The following is a 16041-nucleotide window of genomic DNA, read 5'->3' on the forward strand; positions in this document are numbered from 1 at the left end:
TTCTGTAACAAATGAGATGTCATGTGTCAGGGAAATAAGATGAAACAGAACCATGCAAATGTTTGGCACTTGCTCTTTTCTCCTCTCCTGCCCTAGCTTTGCCAGGCAGGATCAGGGGAGGGATCAGAATTCTTTGTTTGCTAGTTTTTATTTACAAATACTGAGGTTCAGCTGTGCACCATCTCAAAAGAAGGGTTTGGCTTTAAAAATTGCCCATCCAGGACACTATTGTAATGTGGAAACGCTGCATTGCGAGCAAGGGGAGGGCTTGGCACTGTCTCTGTAAATAGAGTTCTCAGGGCTTGGTTTCTTTTTAGTGTGAGATACCTGAGATTTATATATAACAAAATAAAATTGAAACTATATATGCCCTCAATATATGAAAAAAAAAAAAAAGACAGAAAGGAAGAGTAATGGTTTGTCATTGCTTTGCAAGTCAGGCTTTGGCCTATTCTTGTCATAGCTATCTGAAGTGTGTTTACATATAGTTTGCCTTTCTGGTATTTTGGGCTTGCACAGACCTGATCTCCACCTATTTTGTGTCAACAGTTGCTGAGATTGGTGTAGAGTGGTTAATCATCACAAACTGAAACACCAACACGTGGAGAGAGGTGCCCTCAGAGACCCTCTCTCACACTTAAATCAGACTCTTGCCCTGGGCTGCACCTGCATAAAACAAACTGCCTGGCTCAAAACTCAGCCTGAAATAGTATAAATGGGGCAAATGTTTCCTTCTTCTTGGTTCAACCAATTTTCTCTTCTGAAAAACGAAACACAGCCAGAGGGGCAGGGCGAGGACGTGCTTTCGAGGGCGTGTGTTTTGCCCTGCCTGCCCTGGAACGATTTTGGTGTAAATGATGCATGGCTGGCTACACCAGCCTTAGCACCAAGCAGGCTTCAGCCTTTAATTTGACTTTTCAAAAAGAAAAGAAACGGCAGCAGATGCTGAAAAAATATTCCTTCTGCAGTTCTTCAATGAAATCTAGGTCATGTAACAGTTTCACGGGTTATTTTTTTTTTTTTTCTCTGCCCAGGCACTGTAGTCCTTGTGGCTTTTTTGGCTAAGGATAAAGTGTGATACCAATAGCTGCTGTTGAATTGAGATCTATCCCAGAGACGTCCAACTTCTCACCTGGTTTATAAAGGTGGTTTGTACCATCTGGGGGCTGATCTCTAAGCTTTCTGTGTCCCGTGGTTTCACAAATTCTTTTAATCTTTGACATTCCTCTGACCTCGCTGTGTGTGTTTTGTTGGTGTTGTTTTCTGACGGTGTCTTTTCTTCTGCTCTGAATAAAATGCTGTCAGGAGTAGGATTATAAGCAAAATGAATTACTTCACTTAATGGGAAATTATGTTTAGATAAAGTAGATTACAAAGTAGGCTATTAGTAGTGGTTAGAAAACAATGTTTTGAAGTAGGATATCTTGGGGCAGGGAGAGTTTGTTCAGAAGTGTGGGGTTGTTTTTCAGGTTGGCTGTGACTCAGAGTTGTATCTTTTGTGGCTTCTGGGAAAAAAAAAAAGAAATAAAGAATTCAAACCAGTTTTTCAGGTGCCCACATCACACAAAATACATCAGTGTTCTTGTATTTGTTGTCTTGGTTGTGGTGAGGAGGGCACAACCACAGGAATCAAAGCTTCCCTCAACATCCCAAACTGGTGTCTCGGGGTATAGCCCAGAGCCTGTTTCATGTGCAAACACTGGTCCAGTATAGGGGTATATTATATTTTCTCTTTGGGGACCCAGGGGCGTTTTCCCCCAAAGACACTTGCCAAGACTTTTGGTTTGGCCACCCTGGGTTTGCTTCTCCTTGTGCTACAGGCTGGAGGAGCTCCTGAAGGGTGACAGGGTGTGGAGTTACTTCATACTGCTTCAGTGGCCTTTGGAGATGAGGAGATCCATCCAGGAGTGCAGATAGATTATTTCTCACACCCTTCAGTGAGCAGGAACACACTTAAACTAGCAGCAAGATGTGGGAGAAGCCTTTCTTCTTTCACTTGGGCTGGAGGACCAGGCGCTGCTTCCAACTCCCATGCTGTATGCCTGATGAGTAGGAATGAACAGGGAAAAAGCCACTTGGACAAGGCTCCCAAACTGAGGTATGGAAAAAACCTTGGGCCTCAAGGAGAACCCCCTGTGTTTATAACACTTGTGAGACATGATAAAACTCAGATATCCTGCAGGCATCTCTCATGAGCACTACATTCCCTTAAATAAGAGGTTGTGCTGATTTGACAATGGACATGGAATTGCTGGAATAGAGAGGAGTGTTTTCAAAGAAATAGCCAATATTTTGCTGTCAGTTCTCATCTGTTCCCAGCGTAAATCCCTGCCATCGAGTGGGGCTCAGGTTGTTGGTTTGAAGTGATCTGCTGAAGAAAAGCTGCTGGGTTGCATTGTTGATGTGCACCAGATGAGGACCCGAATTACAGAGTCCAGACAAGCTCTCCTAAAGGACCAGGTGGAAAGCTGTCTTTCAGACCCTCCTCAGAGCTGTTAGAAAACCCTGAGCTGGGAGATGTGCATCTCAGCCTGGGCTGCTCTCAAAGCTTGTAGAGAACCTGCACACCCTCTGTTACGATCATTTTTGTGGGAGGCAAGGTTTTGTCTGGTAGCATGTTGTGTGCCCAACCACAGCACTCCAGGGGGGCCAGTGCTGTCCTGGGTGGGAGTTAGAGCAGCCTTAGTGCTGCTCTACTAGATGAATCCTTGCCATATTCCTTAAAGGCTAATTGTGGCACATGGAGATCAGCAGAGTACAGCTGCGCTGGGATTTAGGAGCAGGGAAGAGACGGGAGGTCAGCTCCACTGGCGCTTTGCCATGTAAAGATTTCCCCTTACATCATCTGGCTGCCGAGGGCGAGTTTACATCTGCCTTGCACCCCGAGGGAATTGCGGTGTCAGGGAATGAGGTTGCTGAGAGTTCTCCCCAGTGCAGCCGAGACCTGCAACACGGCTGGTGCTCCGACTCCCTGGCATCGGCGGGGAGACGTCTGAATGCTGGACCTGGATTTTCACCGGAAACATTCCATGTTGGCAAAGCTTGTCTGGGTGGAATATGTGAATGAGAGGGGAGGAGGAGGCGAAGGAGAGCATACCAGAAAGGCCAACAGCAGCTCACCCGTGATGTAGAAGGGCACGGGAGATGGGTAGAGCAGGGAGATGTATCTCCAGGGAGCCCTTCCCCAGGCACGTTGGCTCTTCACTCCTCTGCAGCAAGTCCCTTCCTTAAATTTCATTCAGAACTAGCCAAATAAATACAAATAGATTTTAGCCCCGTCCTGCTGGGGAACAGGGAAAATTTTGCAAGATGGGATTGTTTCCTGCCTGGCTTTCTCCTAGAAAGGCTCATTGAGCAGCCACAACCATGAACCCTGCAGAGACATAGGACTAGGGGAGCATTTTGGCCAAGGGAGAAGCAGGGCCAGGAGCTTATGGGTCCCGGTTTGATGGAAAGCCACCAGCTATCCCTTCTGCATCCAGAGCACAAGCCACTACCAGGCTTGCTACTACCCCAAGGCAGTCACCATGTCTACGTGTTTTCCCGTAGGGCTGGTAGTGACAGGACAAGGGGGAATGCTTTAGTAGGGTGGGCATAGATTAGATATGAGAAAGAAATTCTTCACTGTGAAGGTGGTGAGACGCGGGAACAGGTTGCCCAGAGAAGTTTTGGATGCCCCATCCCTGGAAATGTTCAAGGCCAGGTTGGATGGGGCTTGGAGCAATGTGATCTAGTGAAAGGTGTCCCTGCCAACCCCCTGCAAGGGGGGGTTGGAACTAGATAATCTCTGTGGTTCCTTCCAACTCAAACCGTTCTAGGATTTTATAATCCTATGGTGGCAGGATGCTCCCCGAAATACAGTCTTTATTTGGAGGCAAGATGTGGCTAGCAGTGATGTGAGAAGAAAACCTGTTATGGAGCAAGATGGGAAGGCTCCCAAGCTTAAAGGCTTGGGAGAAGAGGAGATGGCCAAAGGTAGAGCTGGTGCGTGCTGGGCCGGCCAAAATGTGGGGCATAGCCAGCTCTCTTACAAGGAGCACATACCTGATCTCATCTCTCTGCTTTCTATTTTTGCCCTCGATATGCTCACTGCATTAGCAGACTTGGCTTGGGAGGCATTCGATAGCACGCTCCTGCTCTAAAGCAACTTTTCTGAATGCACAACATGAATCCTCCATTGGTGGGGTCACGCAGTAATGCTTGAAGTCAGAAGCTATTTTTAAAACTAAATTGCAGAACCACACATGGCTTTCATTAGTGCTTTACATCAAATTTGTCAGCTAATTAGTGGTTTTTCATCACCAGTTTTTGCATAGTATTTTATTTATTCGCTCTTCAATATTGTCTTGCAACAAACCCCTCAGCCCTATATACAGTCCCTGGCACTGGTGCTACCAGCAGAGGAGGGAGGAAGAAGAGAGCCTGCAGGAGACCTTTCTGATCCTCCTGATGGATGGGCTCTCTGTGTTTGGAGTATATTCCAATATTACGTGTCTGGAGTGGGTGGTTTGCAGCCCGTGTACTCTCTTCCCTCCCTACCTCCATTTAGTGTTGTAAATGATGTATTGCAGTCCTGAACTGTCTTCGGTTCGGAGGAGGAGGAGAAACCAAGAAAAGTTGCCAAACATGACTTCATAAGGTTTGACTTTAAATTGAACAAAGTTTCTTGAGCGTCTTGGATTTTTTTTTTTTCTTTACAAATAAAGGGAGTACAGAGAGCATGGATTGCTAATGACTGGTAGTTACGGGTCATTAAGCTCACTAACTGACTTCGAGATCAGAACTTTCTAATAACAGCAGTAAGCACTCTTTTAACATTTATTTCTCATTTTAGGGATGGGGAGATGTGATTACCATTTGAAAGTCTGCAGTTATTTTTTTCTGTTCATAATTACAGAGGCAGCTTGTTATTTTCAAGGCTGATTTTAAAACATTTGAAAGTATTCAGTGAAATAATTTCTGTGGTGTTTTATTTTTTTTTTCTTTTCTTTAACTGACTCCTTTAAAAAGCTCTGGAAAACAAACACAGAGGGGAAAAATGAAAATATGTTAAAATAAGGAATAAAGCAGTTACTGAAGTGTAATAATCTCGGTTTATAGCACACTTTCCATTTAAATTGGTTTTATTAGAGATAAACCTGTTAAGCGTTGAGGAATTAAGTGCTGAATAGAGAAGGTTGTTTCGCTGCTGTATAAATGAAGGATCCCAGTATGCAGAAAAGAGTGTGACTTGATTTTACAAGTGAATAATTTGCCAGTTTGAAGGGCTCTGGTTACTTTGGCATCTGTTATAGAAATGATGATTTGCTTGTCAAGAGGGATACTGTTTTTTTCAGAGGGGCAAGAGAGGTTTTAGCACTGGGGTTTGTAGGCACTTTGGGCTTTCTCATTCTCCTTACTCCTGGTTTGCTAGAACAAGCTCAAGGAGAAAATGAGGCAGAGAGATTTTTGGGAACTTCTTGGCACTGCTAGTGAGACACAGACTTCTGTTATGCAGCGCTTTGGGACAATATTGAGAGGGACCAACCTGTGACTTCAAGTAGCAAAAGTCAGTAATGGTGTGAAACTCTCTTCATTTGGGAGGGCTGGGGGCAGAGAAAAATTCAATAGACTGCGAAGTCTCAGCATCATCTTTCAGACAGCTGGTCCTGGAAAATTTCATTGAAAGACTGCAAATTGGAAGTCCCCACAATCGCTCTGTCGATTCTTGAGCAAAGGTGACTTTGGAAATTTGTGACAGCAGAGGAAGGTCTTGTTTTATTCACTCAACAGAAGTGAAATACAAGGGGAAGGGAGAAAGAACAGATCTGTGCGGAAAATGTCACTTGGGCTGTAACCTGAGCCTTAGCGAGCTGTGCCTTTCGGAGGGTTTGGTGACCCTCTGAAAATCCTTGGTCTCTGGCTGCTATTATTGTAGCCAATTTCCAACTAAAATAAGTCTTTTGTCATCACCAGCCATGCAGCCTCTTGCTGAGAAGAAACAAAACTTGTGCGTGGCAGCGAGGGCGGCCAAGCTGAAGGTCAGAGTGCAGAGGCAGATTGCTGCATCCCCGGGGCTGGGGCTGGAGCTCACCCGTGGGACCCGGCGATGCACCAACAGGGGAGTCTGCCAGTGACCTCTGGAGACAGACCCCAGACAAGAAGCCTAAGAGAAAACATCCTAGTAAAATGCAAATGGGAGAAAAGAGGGTTTCCTCCTCCTCTTTAGGCTTATGCAGGTGGAGTTGCTGGTTTTATTTCTTGCTTTTTGGTACGTGGCAGAAAGCGCAATCCCATGTGTCCAAACAGGGCAAGGAAAACTTAAATTGAAAAAAAATAGTAAATACCCTAAACTTTTGTGTTTACCCAACTGTTCAAATGTTTTCTCCGTACCAGATCCTTCCCCTTGCAAAACAAAAAAGGAAAAAAAAAAAAAAGAGCTCGAAGAAAGCAGCCCAAATCACTTTGAAAGGTTCTCAGCTCTCCTTGGGCTGGGAGGTGGGTACAACTTGTACACTGAGGGATCTTGTGTTGTCTGTGCCACTACCCTTTTGAGGCAGAAAACCCAAAACAAAAAAAACCCTTCTTCATCAGAGCAAAGGTACCAATGCATAGAGCCACTGGTATGGGGAAAAATACCTTATACAAGTTTTTGAGCCTGACTGGGTCTTTATGCACGAGTAAGGTTATACGTCTGTCTTAAGTTTTATTCTGAGTTGTATTTTGATAATACTCCATTTCAGTAGCATTTAGTATGCAAATATCTTTTTTAGGTCGTGATTCCTCTGAACTTTTAAAAATTAGAGTGACTTAGGGTTTATTCTCTTAAGATAGGTGAATATGAACATTTGGGAAAAGGGACAGGGAGATTTTGCCTGTTAGCTTTTCTATTCCGTCATTTTTGCTGATGTTAACATCAACCTGGCACCCTGGGAATTCAAAGAGTGATCAAACGATCCTGGCCCTTTTCTCAAAGAAAAAAAAAAAACAACCCAGAATATAAAGAAATTAACTCCATGTCCATGTATTTCTGCAGCAACAGCTAATTCACAGTTTTGCTTGCAAAGAGTTCTCAAATGTGATTTATAAACATAGTAGCACTGCATTGTGCTCTCTCAGGGCAAGCCGCATTAATAGTTTTAATCTGATGGGTTCTTAGGAATTCCAGGTTTAGGATGCAGGAAGAAACTTGAAAGTGAATACTTTCTTCTTTATTTTTCTTTTTTCTTTTTCTTTTTTTTTTTTTTTTAATGCATAGTGGTTTGGAGTCTACTATAATGCAAAGTAAAGCGTTGTGTTACAAAGGCAGGGAGGATGGGACAGAAGGTTAAAGGGCATCCTGGAAACAAACAGCTGGACCAGTTTATTTAAACAGATACAAGGATGGGGAGCTGACCTCCGTTTGACTTCTAGTGGGAGGAGCGAGAATGTCATTTTATTACTTTGCCCAGAAGGAAAATGTTCTTGCGTCTGAATTCCCCCCGAAGACATCCAAACACTGGGCTGTTTGGCAGAATTGCTACTTATAGAAAATACTTACATGAATGCGTAGGAAGAAGATAACTGTTAAGTACCTGTGTGTAAAACGTTCCTAAAGCAGATATCCCAAGCGATAGCATGGGGCAAATGGGTGAGAATATGTTTTACCGTAGGCACATCTGGCAGATAATTATTGGTAAATCCTAGATATATAGTTTACTCTGGTATATTAGTGTATAAACTATGTATAGTGTAGTTTATTATCTTGAGATCCCCCCCTTCTTCTTAAAAGTGCTTGTAGTTTGGAGGAGAAGGAGGAGAAGGTCTTGAAGTTGGGGTGTGCATGCTTCATGCTGCTCAGCATTTCTTTGGGGTCAAAGCTGTTGAAAAAATGAAGGTTTTGGTGACCAGTCACTCTCACGGCTACCAAAAATCCTCCCCCCGTTTCCACAGTACCAGGTCCTGGGAATGCAGCAGGAGAAGGATGGAGTAAACACAGCAAGAGCCTTGCCAGACTTGCAAAAAGAAATGGCTGAGGCACTAGGGTTCTGTGTTGTTGTTTTACTTCGAAGAGTTACTGTGAAAATTGCTTTCTGCAAATGCAGATTACAGATATTAAACAATTTTCCAATTGGTCATGGAGCTAAGGCAGCTAATGGGGGAAAAAAAGCAGATTTCTTTTAATTGCTTATTTCACATGGTGTTTGTGCTACACCTGTGCTTATAATGAGAAAGGAAAATTAGTCTAACCTTCTGCTCACATGATTCTAATTTTCATGGTTTGTACAAGATAATGATAAACTGATTTGCAACACTGTTTGCTGGCATTGAGGGTGGTGTTTATTGGAAATGTGTAGAAAAATTGATCCAATACTGTTGCTGACAAAACATGACCTAGTTCAGGTGTAAGGTTTCCAGATTGGCACCCAGATTTGGTGCCTTTGAGCCCATTTCCTCAAGACAAGGGGTTTGATAAGGACTCAACATCTTGATTAATTTTTGCAGGACTTTGGGTAATGGGTGTCAGTGGGGAATGGGAGATGGGAGGAGTCCAAAATCACTGGGCTGGTCTTTGATGAGGGCAAAAGAAACAGCATGGGGCAGTGGTTTGCTATTCTTCTCCCCTCTGGTGTAGGGAAATGGGTGGGCAGAGCTGATTCCTGCGGAAAGATCCTGGTGGCTTTATCTCTGTGGTAGGAGAGCTCCTGCTAAGCCACCTCAAGCAAAGGCAATGAAAACAAGTATCAAGTATTCCTTTGTGAAGTTTCCCATCCCAGTTTACAAGTGTGGTGTGGTTTAGCCAATGCTCACGCATCTTCCTTTACTAGTAAATATTGCGGCGTACACATTTTTATTATTCTTTTTGTCCCTCATAAAGAATGAAAAGTCCGGTTATGCAACTTTGCTGTGATCAGATCTCTGTGAAGATTTTTTTCCAAACGGATTTTAACTAAACTTTCTGATGAGTGAAATCTCAAGAGAGGTTCTTCAAATGCTCTTCATTCAGACAGGTTCCCAGCTATGATTTCCAGTCTCCTGACTTCAGAGCCACAAGGAGACTGGGGCACTTGTGATCTCTCTCCTTCTTCTGTTTTGCTCCAAATTATTTTGAATACTTCCAAATAAGCATTGCAAGACTAACTGAGGCATAGAGCTACAGAAACACAAGGAGTAGGGTTGCAGATGGCTGTTTTTAAAAATGACCGTACCTTCTTTTTTTTATTATTTCCAAAGATCTGCTTTTCATTGTTCGGGGGGGAATTTTCAGTAGTCCAGTAATTACAGTTTAACAAGATGTTTGCTGTAAATGGTCAGGCCTAGCTGGAGAAAACAGGATTATAAATTCAATTACTGTAAAGCTATGACCTCGCCTTGACCCCCTCAGACTTTGCATAAAGAGAGGGAGGGGGGAAAAAGCCCACCAAGAAATGGCTAGGAGGAATGCATGGCTCTGAAGTCCCCAGCAGTGTGACTTAGTGGTGATAAAAGTCCAGACGTTCCCTCATTTGATGGGGTTCTACCATCACAGTTCGTTATCTTAATAGTGGGCATTAAAAGGGAATTAGGTTTGCAAGAGGTAGGGGCAGGTTTTGATAAAGAAAAAAATTGGAAAAAGAAGTCAGAGGACATAAGGCAGAAATGACACTAATGAGGGGGGAGGTAGCAGATGCCCTCACGAACATCTCGCTTCACACGTTTTTGTTTTTTCGGTGCCCCATTCTGTATTGAGAAGAGCGTTGCTGGTATTGTTTCCTGAAAACTCGGCTAATTCCCCCATGAAAAGATGAAATGGAAGTGTCCAACTGTGGTAAAAAGCAGGCAAACATAAATCAGCTTGGAAACCCCAAGCTCGTGCTCTCAAAGGTCATGAGGGTTAGAGGTTTAGCAGTGTTTGCATCCCCACGCAGCTCGATGGAGAGCACCACAACAAGGGCAAGAGGGCTTGGGGATGGGTGGAAGACATCCCTTCCCTAACCATTTGCTTTCCTTTTTTTTTCTTGCAGGTTTATTAATGCTAGAAGAAGAATAGTTCAGCCCATGATAGACCAGTCCAATCGAGCAGGCAAGTCCCCAATAGTAACTGTATTCAAGTCACGCAGGCAAAAACCATCCTCAAGCCATTCACGGGGAGGTCCATTACCTGGTAAATAAATGAGAAATGAATGCTGGGAGTGATTGACAATTAAAATACAACCAGCTTTCTTTCATTACGACTCTAATCATTTTAACATGATTAAAAACATTTGGGGGAAAAAAAAGACATTGAAAATTCAAAACGAAAAACTAAAATGATCCGTTCCATGACCGGACTTTCTGTACATGATCCCAATTATTCTTATTTTTTTTAGCAGTTGTTTGGAGTTTTCCTTTTACCAGCTCTTGCTGCTCCTGTGACCACTCCCTGGTGCATGGCTTGGTGTGGAATTGCTGTAAACTTTATTACCTGTCAAAAGGGCAAAGGGGTCAGAATCGCTTGTGGGACTCAGTAAAGTTCAAAGACATTCAATGAGGTAGAGCTTTATGTGCTTTAATAACCCAAGGCAGCTTACTTCTGAAGCCGGCTTTTAATGTACAGTCAAAACCTCCAGTTCAGGTAGTGGTACTTGTACAGGGTTCTTTTGTCCCTTGGCTCTTCTTTTTAGTAGCTGTCTTTTGGGATTGCTGAGCGTTTGCTGTTTACTTTGGGGGGATTTATTTCTACTTCTTTAAAAGACCTTAAGTTTCCACATGCTGGTTCTGTCTGGGGTCCTGGCTCGCAGCTCTGTGCGGGTATTTACCATCAAGGATTACCAGAGCCCGTTAGTCCCAGTTGGTTTTGTTTTCCAAGTCTTACTGTCAAACTCTCCAAATACATCATTGTCCAAGATGCCTTTGGACCACACTTCCTCTTCAAGTACATTTGATTATTTGCCGTTAGAGGTAAATATCTGGTATGGACGTGTTCAGATCCTGCTTTTAGAAGGCACAGGGGCGTAATTTAACACACTGTGATTTCAGTGTGACTATTCCAGCCATAAAATCCGGCTCCTATACAGGTTTTTGCATTGACGTCAGCAGCGGCAGCAGCTGGAGCCCGGGCTCCTCATGTCTCAAGATTTCAGTTTGCAAACTTCATTTCCAAACTTGCAGAAGGAGATTAAGCCAAAACTTAAGCGTGCTTGTTAGGCCGGCGCTAAATTCGCACAGTAGATATTTTTCCCTCTCTTTAGAGCCAACAATGATAGCCCGCGGGTAGGGGGGGTTGTGTCTCGATGCCGTGAGAAGAGATGACCCTCTTGGCTGCTGCTAAAAAGCAATGTTCTGCACTTTTCCAGTAAGTCAAGGAACACCCTATAACCCCGACGGGCAGCCGATGGGAGGTTTCGTGATGGACGGCCAGCAGCACATGGGCATCCGAGCACCAGGTAAGCCCCGGGAGAGCATCACCCACCTACGGGTGGCCTCGGTCACGCCACCGCAGGTAAACACACCTCCGCCCTCCGCTGCCGTCCCAGCTGCCTGCCTTGCCTCACCTGTCTTCTGCCTGCCTTCCACACCGCCGAGGGAAACCAGGCACCTCCGTGCTCGAGCGGTCCTGGACCCTCTGCCGGTGCTGTGTTTTGGAAAGGGGCTTTTGGCACTATCTGTTGACTTTGCTCATTTTCTGGCATCTTCTTGGATTTTTATCTCCCTCTAGGACCTATGAGTGGAATGGGCATGAATATGGGCATGGAGGGGCAGTGGCACTACATGTAACCTTCACCTAGGTAACCAATGGCAAAGCCAGGGGGAAGTAAGTACAAACGAGGTCTTTGTTCTCACTTTGTCCGAGGGATATTTGTCTTCTTGCATTTCCCTATGTTCTCCCTGCCCATAGCCTCATGCTTGTTCCTTCCTTTCCATCCATCCATCCTACGCCTGGGCTCCTTCGGGTTTTCTCTCCCTCTGGTTCAGCTCAAGCTTTCCAAGCTCCCAAAACCCCCCATGCGCGCGCGCGCCGTACATTGACGCTGCCGTACATCGACGCCGCCATACATTGATGCTATTATCCATCCCCGAGCACATGACAAAACAAGGAGCAGCCGGGGAGGTGGGGGAGCCCGTCGTCTTGGCAACAGACTGATTTGCAAAATGTAAGCGGTCTGCAGCAGCGCAGGGAGAGGAAAGAGCATGTCCCCAAAGTGTCATAAATCTGTCTAACCGCAGTTGATGCATGAGTTACATTTCTCCCGCTAACCTGCAAGACACCAAAAAAGCCAAGTGGAGACTTCTCGTAGGGTAGGAAAAGAGAAACACACCAAACAAAAAAACGGCAGCTTCACTTAGTTGCGTTTTGGAAGGCGATGGACAAAACTTTGATTTCTTTTTATTTTTTTTTTTTTTTTTCAAGTTTATTTCTCTTTGTCTGTCCGTCATAATGGGATTACGTGTGGCAAAGGAAAAGGAGAGAATACAAAATAGAGGTGTGCGCAGCAGGCTATGGAGCTTAGCCCAGGCTAATTGACTATATCCAAATTAAGTATGCCATCACTTGCAGTGTGACAAATGGATTTGACTTATTCAGTATACAAAAATAGAGATCATTAATGCAATCTTCAGTGGCAGGCCTTGCGAAGAAAGCCTAGAAAAACTGTCCCAGTTTTTTTTTTCCCCTCTTGTCTTTTATAGGGGAAAATACATTATACAAATTTTTGTATTTTCTTTTTTTTTAAGAGTAAAGTGGTTTGAAACACCAAGACACCGATACCATGTTTAAATGGTGCGTGATTCTGTTCCTCTTGCTCTTTTCTGGAGTTGAAAGAGTTATTTCAGCATTTTTGTTGTGCCCCCAGCCTATATTAACATAGGGTTTGAAGTTACCCAGGGCAAGTGTATTTCGTAGTACTCTTCTCTGGGCCCAAGTCAAAACTAAGTTTTAACAATTAGCTGTGAAAACATTCCTCTGAGCTTGGGAATGCAACAGCCTTATTACCTCATCATGAAAATTTCTAGCTTAGTTAATTTAAATATTGTTTCTTAGTTTCTGGGTCAATTAAATTTAAATGATGTATTTTATGCTTCGTGACCAATTAAATTAATAGGTTATTACAAAAAATATTATCATCTTTTTTGATTAAAGAGCTGTGAGTACAGTATATTTTATAAGCAATTTTCATTAGTTCAAAACTGTTCCTTTAGGCTAGATTAAGCAGCTATTCATTGCTAGAGCCTTGAGACCTGATTCCAAGGTGTTCGGCGCATTCACAGCGCGCTCTTACTTAGAACTAAAGCCAATTGAACCTACTTAGCAATAGCGTATGCCTTTCACCCTTGATGATTATGGAGCTTATAGCTCTCCGAAACAATACACCTGTCAGTTCCCATCAGCTACAGCAATCCAAGCAGAAGGCAGAGGCCCACAGAAAGCAGGAGGTTTTATTGTTTTAGGTCCAATTTTTTTTCTTATTGTTCTCCCAAACCCACTGAAAGGTTTGACTGAGTTGCGCGTCTGATTTTTTTTTTTTTTTTTTTTTTGGTGACCAGAGGTGAGCAGGGGGGAAAGAATTAATTGATAACTGTTATTGATTATATATATATATTTTTAATGTGTTTAAAAATACGGGTTTGGTTTAACAGTCGTACTTAGTAATCCTATCAATTTCGGCTTCATATGAGGCCTTTGTTCAGCAATGTATGTTCTTGTTGTATAGCATCTACTTGAATGGCACAAATACTTGGGAGAGATTCCAAGTGATCAGGCTCAAGAGCTAAATAAATAGCTGTTGATAAACCTTGACACCTATTTAACCCATCTCTCCTCCTGAGCCCCTCATTAATGACAACGAATTCCCTGCCCTGTATTCCCAGCATGCTTTTACAAGTGGGGAGACGAAGGCAGGTGGCTGGAGTAAGGTCATGGGGAATGGAGCCCACCTGAGAGCCCTCACAGGGCTTGGTGCCACCACTCCTTGTGACTTTAGTTATCTTCAGGCTGGCTCTGCCTCTCGCGTACTTCCAGATCAGAAACATCTCCATTGCATATGTTCCTAATCAGAAAAGGAGAAAGCGGTTTTATCTCCAAAAACTCTGTATTTGGAGGGGAGAGGAGGTTCTTGGGGGGTTTCTTTTTGACCTGGGAATCGTTCCTGTTGCCTTCATTGTGAGTCCATACGTAGACTCTGATTCCACAAAGGCAACTTGTGCTCGCGTATCCGTGACTCTGCATCCCTCCTTGGGCTCAATCCCGGCCTTCTGTGCCCGAGCAGATGAGCTTCACGGCCCGATGTCGGCAGCCAGTCCCCACCACTCACGACCACCTCTTTCTCTCCGCAGGGCTGCAAAGTATGCCAGGGGATTATGTGTCTCGGGGTAGTCCAATGGGTATGAATATGGGACAGCCAAGCTATACCCCGCCCCAGATGCCCCCCCATCCTGCTCAGCTGCGTCATGGCCCCCCCATGCATACCTACATTCCTGGACACCCTCACCACCCAGCGATGATGATGCATGGAGGACCACCCCACCCTGGAATGCCCATGTCAGCATCAAGCCCCACAATGCTTCATACCGGCGAGCCAGCAGTGAGCGGACAAGTGATGGACATTCATGCTCAGTAGCTTAAGGGAAACACACGTTGTCTGCAGCGATGGTAGATTTCAAACATTGTCTTTCTGCAATGACTATGGAGTTCTTGGTGTCAACTTTGGACCAAGGGACGTTCCAGTTCTTCACAGGGACCCTGAAAAGCAGGAAAACACCAACCGAAGTCAACTTCTGGGGACATGCTAAATACCTATATAAGACATTAAGAGAACAAAGAGTGAAATATTGTAAAATGCTATTATACTGTTATCCATATTACGTTGTTTCTTATAGATTTTTTAAAAAAAATGTGAAATTTTTCCACACTATGTGTGTTGTTTCCATAGCTCTTCACTTCCTCCAGAAGCCTCCTTACATTAAAAAAGAAGCCTTACACTTATCCTGCAAATGACAGAAAGGGCTTATTTGCAGGATTTTTAGAGCATTAAAATAACTATGTCAGGCAGAAGAATCTTTCTTCTATCCTAGGATTTCAGCCATGCACACTCTCTCTCTCCCCCCTCTCTCCTCCTCTCTCTCTGTCTGTCTTTCTTCCCTTTCTCTCCCTTTCTCCCCATCTCTCTCCCTCTCTCTCTTTCTAGCCTGGGGCGTGAATTTGCATGTCTAATTCATTTACTCACCATATTTGAATTGGCCTGAACAGATGTAAATCGGGAAGGATGGGAAAAACTGCAGTCATCAACAATGATTAATCAGCTGTTGCAGGCAGTGTCTTAAGGAGACTGGTAGGAGGAAGCATGGAAACGGAAAGGCAGTGTATTTGAAGCCTAATTGTCACATCAGAGCATCCTTGTCCCCATGCAGCAACCACCACCTTGTACATCACTTCCTGTTTTATGCAGCTCGAAACATGGACTGAAGATTTATTTTTAATATGTTGACTTTCTTTCTGGGCAAGACATCGGTCATGTGTGCATTTTTTTTTCCATAGTCCCATCATGGAGCATTTATGTATACATTGTAAATAAATTTTGTGCAAAAAGGACTGGAAAAATGATCTGTATTATTGCAATTTTTTGTAAAAGTAGCAGTTTGGTATGAGTTGGCATGCATACAGATTTACTAAGTGGGATAAGCTAATTATACTTTTGTTGTGGTTAAACAAATGCTTGTTGATAGCCTTTTTCTATCAAGAAACCAAGGAGCTAATTATTATTAATAATAATCATTGCACACTGAGTCTTAGAGTTTCTGATTGAAACAGTTTGGATTGTATAATAACTCAAAGCCCAGTTGTAGTAGTTTGAGTGCAGTAATGAAATCTGAATCTAAAATAAAAACAAATTATTTTTTGTCATGGTGACTCCACTGCTTGCAAAATTTGTTTCCTGTCCCCATGCAGTATTTGTAGCCATTCTATCCCAAATTGGGAGCCGAGCAGCTACAAAATTCAGCTGGCTCTGGAGATGTTATCTATCATTTGCTATTTAAATATCAGCTTCATATTTAAAGAATGTAAAAATAATGCTACCCTCAGTAAAGGAACTTTCTTGGAACTTGCACTGTAAATTTTCAGGATGG

At 43.6% G+C, this 16041-nt stretch overlaps 1 protein-coding gene across 3 annotated transcripts in view; it reads left to right on the forward strand.

Annotated features, from left to right (window-relative positions):
- Positions 1–15817, forward strand: part of MEIS1 (Meis homeobox 1) — a 207322-nt gene extending 191505 nt beyond the window's left edge. For 2 of the 3 annotated variants that reach the window (XM_032683048.1, XM_032683047.1), the window contains exons 10-12: positions 9963–10021; positions 11274–11363; positions 14251–15817. In XM_032683048.1, coding sequence (XP_032538939.1) covers positions 9963–10021; positions 11274–11363; positions 14251–14534 — 433 coding nt within the window. In that variant the 3' untranslated portion in view covers positions 14535–15817. Of the gene's footprint in view, positions 1–9962; positions 10022–11273; positions 11364–11635; positions 11732–14250 lie in introns of all 3 variants that reach the window. The other variant, XM_032683049.1, reaches the window with a different exon arrangement.
- Positions 15818–16041: the final 224 nt, after the last annotated feature.

The sequence above is a fragment of the Chiroxiphia lanceolata genome, chromosome 3 (assembly GCF_009829145.1).
Source record: "Chiroxiphia lanceolata isolate bChiLan1 chromosome 3, bChiLan1.pri, whole genome shotgun sequence".
NCBI classification, from domain to species: Eukaryota; Metazoa; Chordata; class Aves; order Passeriformes; family Pipridae; genus Chiroxiphia; species Chiroxiphia lanceolata.